The 7,239-nt window shown below is 40.1% G+C and overlaps 1 protein-coding gene across 1 annotated transcript; it reads right to left on the reverse strand.

Annotated features, from left to right (window-relative positions):
* Positions 1–1,347: 1,347 nt before the first annotated feature.
* On the reverse strand, positions 1,348–6,155 carry PPP1R3C (protein phosphatase 1 regulatory subunit 3C). Its single transcript, XM_051981634.1, has 2 exons — positions 6,028–6,155; positions 1,348–3,665 (listed from the first exon to the last, which is right to left on the reverse strand). The coding sequence occupies exons 1-2, from the start codon at positions 6,039–6,041 to the stop codon at positions 2,726–2,728; spliced, it is 954 nt and encodes a 317-aa protein (XP_051837594.1). The 5' UTR covers positions 6,042–6,155; the 3' UTR covers positions 1,348–2,725.
* Between the last annotated feature and the right edge of the window lie 1,084 nt (positions 6,156–7,239).

Raw genomic sequence — 7,239 nt, forward strand, 5'->3', positions numbered from 1 at the left:
GGCAGAGGTGAGATGGTCACACACCCTCATGCCAGGAAAACAGATTAGCAATCATGAGGGAGAGCTGGAATAGAGATAGCCCTCTGTAGAGAAATCTACAAGAAATATAGAATATTGGGAAGAGCAGAGGGCTGGGATTCCAGGAAGCTGGGTTGTCCCAGTCCTATCACTTATTAATTACTCATTTGCATAGTATTTCAAAGGCTTTAATTCATTTTTAAAATTTTTATTATGAACTAAAATACCAAATAAAATGAGCATTTCAATATAAAATGTAAAACAGGAAAGAACTGACAGGACATGAAAATAAGTTTTCTGTAGAAGTTACTTTTCTTTTTAAGTAGCTCAATATGGGTTTTCTATAGAACAAGCATATAAGTTAAGTAGAGCAGCCAGAATCATTCCTATTTTGGAGATAGGAAGACTGTGAATCAAAGGTGAATTGATTTGCTCAAGGTCTAAAAATGTCAAAGCCAAGAATTGGAGCTCAGTTTTTCAACTCTTTCCAGTACATTCCACTGCCTTATCTCCTAGCTGTAGGGCCCTAGCCACATTAGTTTTTGTAAAGCATGAGCATTGAAGTTGATGACTTCTAAATTATTTATATCCAAGAGGTACGGGGATCTTTTCTTCATCTAATCAGCACTGACCTCAAAGGAAGAGACCAATCCTTTAATATCCTTTAATAAGCATCTTGGTTAACTTGACTTGCAGAAAATAAAAGTTTTCTCCTTATGTTTTTCCAGAGTACTTCTGGACTTGCTAGAATTTTCACATGTTAGATATTTGAATTTTCTGACACTAGCTTTTTCTGATGCTTCTCATTTCTCAGCTTGCTCTACTCATTGATAACACAAATTTCTTGTCCTAGACTCCATTCACAGAGTAATCTTGGATGTCAACGGGAGAATCAATCATTTTTTCCCTTTCCAGTTTTAAACTGTAAAGAAACTTACCATCCAATGTCTTCCTGATCCCTGAAATTACTTTGTATTTTGTCTTGCTACTTTTCTCTGCTTGTGTTGTTCTTCTTTGTCATAAAATGTCAAATTTTTGAGGACAGAAACTATTTTACTTTGTTCTCCAGCACCATGTCTAGCATATAGTTAGTGCTTAATAAATGTTTGAGGGAGACATACATGAGGTTGAACTCCCAAAGGGAAGGGGGAGGAGAGGCAGCTGTCAAAGTGATGGGCAATATATTTCATTATAGGATGGCAAAATTGTGAACATGTACTGCATCTCAACTAATCTGCTCTCATTCAGTCTCTCAGATCCCATGAGACTGATTTTACATTTGCTCTATATTATGGTGTAGGAAGGAGTAAAGAAGGAAAAAGCAGTATGTTCTTATATCAAACAATTTATTCTTAAAGTGATAAGCTCACATAAAATAACTATAGTAAGCTGAAATATTGACAGTAGAAAAAGTTTTCTGCGCTAGCCAACCTCAAATACCTTCATTGCAAAATTATTCCAAATTAGTATTTTGTCAGCACAGCCAAATATGTTCCTTAAAAGTGACCAGGATTCACTCTTTTTAAAGGAAATATACATCACACTACTCATGAACACAAAGGACTAGAATATATTCAATAGATATCTATTTTACAGAATGGACTTACACACACCAGATAACAAGTATTACAGTATGACCAAGATAATTCTCACATCTATAAAACAGAAGAGAAATATTTCAGCTTAAACAGGGCAAGAGAGGTCCCTAATTCCATGTGCTCAAAGGGCTAGACTCTTGAAGAGACGACTCTTTACAAAGATCACATTGAAAGTACACTGAAAAGTATGTCACCTTCAATATGAAGGATGCTAGCTGTATACATTGACACTAATATCAAATTCATATCAGTACTGCAAGGCAAACAGACTTCTAGAGCATAAATATTCAGGAGTTAGCAAATGACTATTTGAATATTTGGATTAAGCAACTAAAGTATTGATTAAGGCACTTACGAGGTATTGGGGTTCTATTTTGTGTAAGCATCTAAGTGAATAGCACTAGGAAACGGTATGGTTCAGTGTTCACCATCTACAATGAAAAACACCAACATGTGACCATTACAAATGAGGTCACCTCTCCTACTTAAAACAGTAGGATTATAAATCTTGATTTATTTAACTTTTCCACAAGTCATTGTTTTGGATGTGGGCATCCTCTCTTCTGAGAAATGACTTAAGTGATAACTATGCTCTAGAGTTTCCGTTCACTTTTTCACCCTCAGCTGTCCCATAATGTTGAATTACCACCCAACCAGAGGATGCCCCTTTTATCCAGAAGTTTATTTTTCTTCCACTTGTTTGTATTAATCCCCCAGAAGAGGATTGTATAACCTACTCAGGGAAAAAAATGTCATCCAATAAGCTTACATTTCTTCACCTACATATAAATATACCCTTCTTCATCCCATCATGGTACATGATCTCCATCTTATGAACCTTCTTCCAGACATGCCTCATACCATTAACAGCTTCCTATCACCATCATGTATACTTCTTCATAGCTTTCTTGCCCCAAGAGAAAAGCTAATGAACATTAAGAAAGTGCATTGTTAAAACATTACACATACATATACACACACACTCACACATACATATTTATAATACAAAACAAAGTGAGGCTTAATGGACTATCTCTTCCAAATAATCCCTTCCAAATTGGGCACCAAACTGAGGGCCATTTACTTTGTAGTTAGGATAACAACTTAATTCATCTATATGAGGACAAGTTTTCCATTCTCCCCCAGCTCTGCCATTCAGGAAAGAGCTCACTAGCTAGCCTTGGGCTTCCAAAGAGTGGTGAATCAAGTTCAGTTTTATTTGGTGTCTGGCGGAATGTACAGTCCTGTGAAGTCGTCTGTGTCCGTACCCCATCTGGTTTCCACTGCACATGGACAATTTTGTAATTCTGACCCTCGTTATTATCCCAGAATACATGTCCACCACTGTTATAGGAAATGCAGAACTCAATTTTTTCCTGAGTTGGAATGACAAGAGGCAAGTCAATAGAAAAGGAAAAAGTGTCCGTATCGGAGCCTCCATAAACATTTTTCATATAGACACAATCCACATCAGTATAGGTCTTCCATGTGTCAAAGGTGATGCGGACCTGGACCTTCTTCTCAAAACTCACATTTTTTACTTTCACTGTTCCTGTCAAAACTTTCTCTTGCAAAGAACAGTTCTCTAGGCAGACAAAGTTCTTCTGAAGGTGGTTCCGGAAACTTAAATAATCAGTTGATGGTTGAGGGAAATCCAAAATCAAGTTTTTTTCTTCATGAAGCTTGAGGCTGGTTGTGATGTCTCCCAGGTCTAATAAATCAAACTGAAGATCCCATACGGGTTCCTCCTGGAAATCCGAGAAAACATGGATTGCAGTAAGAGACAGGCCCTTGGAGTCTGCAAATACAACTCTTTTCTTGGTGCGGCTGGGAGAACGTTTCCAATCATTTTGTGTTTTTGCTTCATGCTTGATGTTGAGACAAGGTTTAAGAGGCTTTAACCTGTTTATAAAATTTCTTCGCTGGAATTCATCATAAGGGCCCAGGAAACTCTTCAGAGGTGGTGAATGAGCAAGACAGATTCTCATGGCCATATCCACTGGCATGACAGAACTGGTCAGAGGCCTGGGATCTAAAACCTGAATCATCCTGAAATGAATAAAAAAAAAAAAAAGGAAATGGTGTTACTTCCTCTGTTTGCTACCTCCTGAGAATCTTCCGTCTCCAATCCCAAAAATATATTTGCTATACTACCAAGCTAGCCTATCCTATCAAGCCATATGCTTTTTTTTTTTTTTTTATCAATTAAAAGGCACTTAACCTCTCAGTGCTTCAGACAACTGGGACTCTTTAAGTTATAGAGCAGTTGCTGATTGACATTGATGGTGGCAAGTTTCCTACAAGTGAAATCAGAGGTTCAGATTTGGTGGAGGTAGGGGAGAAGAGGATGAGAGAAGATGATACAGGCTATCCAATTACAATTAGGAACCATAATAGGAATCCTATGATGGGTCCCAGATCCATTAAGATACCTGAGTGACTTTTAAATCACTTCTTTTCTCTAGACCTCATTTTTCCTCTGTAAAACCAGAGAGTTGGTCAAAATGATCCCTAAGGCCCCTTCTTACATTCTGAATTACAATCTCCTTTTTGCTTTGGTTTTTGTCCCAGAATAGCATACATGGCCCAGAGTAGATGCATAGAAATTCATCTTGATTTACTGCTCCCTTGATTTACCTTCTGGACATTTTATTATTTGATTATATCTTAAGTAAGGTGCAGAGCAAGGACAAATAGCCATAATGATGATTCTATTATAAGTTTCTGAGGGAGTTTGCAATTATTACATAAACTGAGGTTTAAAGAGTAACTATGTTTTATACATGCATTCCTTTTCTATTTCCCACAAATAACTGAAAATATACCCATCATCAAGCTGAAATGTACATGCTACCAAATCTCATGAAGGGTTTTAGAGACTCCCACAGTAGTAAGACACTAATTATATTGGAAACAGTGATCTCCTGCTTGCTTGTTCCTTCACTTGCTCCCCCTTCTTTTCTCAGCTCTTTAGTCACTTTCACATATTACTAGTAGCCTAAATTTGGTGGCTAACTCAAGCGGCACTTATGTGAGTTTTGCCCACAGTAGTTGCTAAATGCCTGGTGGATGAATCACAACAAATCATGGGTGCTTTACTCTAAAGCTAGTCTGGTAAATGACAGCATTTATATCAAGTGTTGAATTGATCAAGCCAGTTTTGTTAAGCTACTATTGCTTGCATCAGTTAAAGTTTTGGAGGGTAGGAGGAGGCTCAGACTTGTGGAGTACCTATTTCATTTATGTAGGGAACCCTTGGGGAAAAAACTACTAATGCCTCATAACCAATCAATCTGGGGTATGACTTGCACCCATATCATTTTGATTGGAAAGCGGCTTCTTAAACTGAAGCTAATAAAAACAAATGACAATGAATACTTTTTACTGCTACCAAGTAACCATCATTTTTTAATTGTCTCTCTGATCTCCATTTCCTAATGGAGGGAAGAGGGTCCTAGATAAGCCTTAAAAGACTAAACATTCCAATTCTAGGATCTAAATGTTGCTAACTATAAAAATGATAGACAAGTATATATAGAGGACAAAACCAAGCTAAGATCTCTTATGTGGCCTCCTGCCCCAAGAACTGACTCCTCAGTGGAAAAATCTGAATTTTAAAGAAGCCTTTTGTCAAGTCATCTTTGGCACGGTTACTCAGCTCTTTTTTTTTCCCCTCTTAGTGCATTTATATGGCAGCTTTAGTGCTCTGGCTTTTGCCACATACACACACCCAATCCCTGCCCATTCTAGATTACTTCCAAGAGTTAAAAAATTAAAAAAACAACAACAAACAATAGTCGATTCAGATTTGGAGAGCCCAAGCTATGCTTGCTGGCGCAAACTGGGTTAAATTTATCAGGAGAGAAAGAATGACGGTGAACAGTTAAATTTACTTTTTACGGCTTCATCTCCCACAACGGGCCAAGCCTTTTCCCCCCAAGTTATAAAGTTAAGTTGAGCAAAGTTGTTATGGGCTACATTTTTGTTTTGCAGGGGAAGGGAAAAGTTGCAAGAAAGTGAACAATCTGAAATCCAAGTGCAAGGCTGCTAACATCAATCTCTAGCTTGGATGCAGATGACCTAGAGTCAAAATGAGCTGAAGAAGCTTTTAGAAGGGGGCGGAGGGAGGGAGGGGGAAGGGAGGAGAATAGAAGAGGAGGAAGAGAAGAAACAGCATCCCAAATCTGTAATCTCCAGGGAGCCAAAAACGTAAAAATAGATACATACATATTCATATGTATACATACATCTATACACTTATGTATATATACATACATATACATATGCATCTATCTCCGTCGTTTCATAGCTCTAAACTACAAGGCTCCCATCTGTTCTCCCCAGTTTGCTCTTCTCACCTCCCAATCCCGCAGCTCCACCATAACCCTTGCAAAGCGAGCTGGCGAATTACCTGGTGCAACTCATTGGGTACCACTCAGCCACACAAGCTTCCAGAGCCAGCAGGACTTTCTCCCCAGCCCAGCCTTCCTAGGTCAGGTAACCCGCACCGGATCGGAGCAGTCTAGTGCGGAGCGCTGCGGGAAACAGCCGCTTATCTGTCTTCGAGGCACCGGGCTTTCACGTGAAAGCCACGCCTCGGCCAATCCCCGGCCGGCTCCGGCTCCGGCCAAGCAATCAGGGGCCAACTCCGAGCTCCGGCCCCTGCCGGGAGAACGTGACCCGCCCTGTTGGGAAGGGCCCGTCTGCAGGGAGGAGGCGGGCCAAGACAAGAGGAGAGGGAGGGGCGGGGGCCCAGGCGCGCTGAGCACTGGCCAGCTCGGCGGCGATTCGACCCAGCGAATTCAGCCCACTGCCTCGTTACTGGGGTGTAAGGCCAGCTGGAACGCGGCCCGTAATGGAAACCCTGAACGCATTGTGAGTGTGTGACTGTGTGCGCGCATTTCTGTGTGTGTGTCTGAGAGCGTGACTGACAGCATGAGTCTAAACTAAGAAACTAAAGACCACGAAGAGCCTGCCTTCCCAGGGTGAGGTCCAGAGAACATTTTATAAAGTGCCCTTTCTCCAGTGCCCTCGTTACTATTTGGAGTGTAGTCGAAAGAACTGGAGATGGAGGAATTCCGTCGAATTACAGCTGTCTGCAACGGCCTGTCTGTATGACTTGCTTCACCACTTCTGGCTTCAGTTTCCCCACTTATAAAATGAAGAGGCGTGAACCGGGGGGTTACTGGTACTCTTTGGCTGTCTGGTGAAGCCCATGGGACCCTTTCTCAGACCAGTTTTTAAAACTTTTTTAAAGGATGATATTTACTTTTTTAATTATAGATAGGTAGATGATAGATAAGATAGATAGATAGATAGGTAGGTAGGTAGGTAGATAGATAGATAGATATTCCTTTTTCTTAGTGAAGCAACTGGGATTAAGTGACTTGCCCACGGTCACAACAGTTAGTAAGTGTTAAATTCTGAGGCCGGATTTGCCTTCTGCCTTCAGGACTGGTGCTCTTTCTACTGAGCCATCTAGCTGCCCCAGAATAATGTTTTTACGTGCATAACAAAATATGTTGGACGTTAAAGGAAATCAAATCTTTTAAAATGTAGATATCAATGTACTAAAAACAAGGTCTCCGACTCTAAATTAAGAGCCTACACTACTAGAATATCT

This window comes from Antechinus flavipes, chromosome 2 (assembly GCF_016432865.1).
Source record: "Antechinus flavipes isolate AdamAnt ecotype Samford, QLD, Australia chromosome 2, AdamAnt_v2, whole genome shotgun sequence".
Classification (NCBI taxonomy): domain Eukaryota; kingdom Metazoa; phylum Chordata; class Mammalia; order Dasyuromorphia; family Dasyuridae; genus Antechinus; species Antechinus flavipes.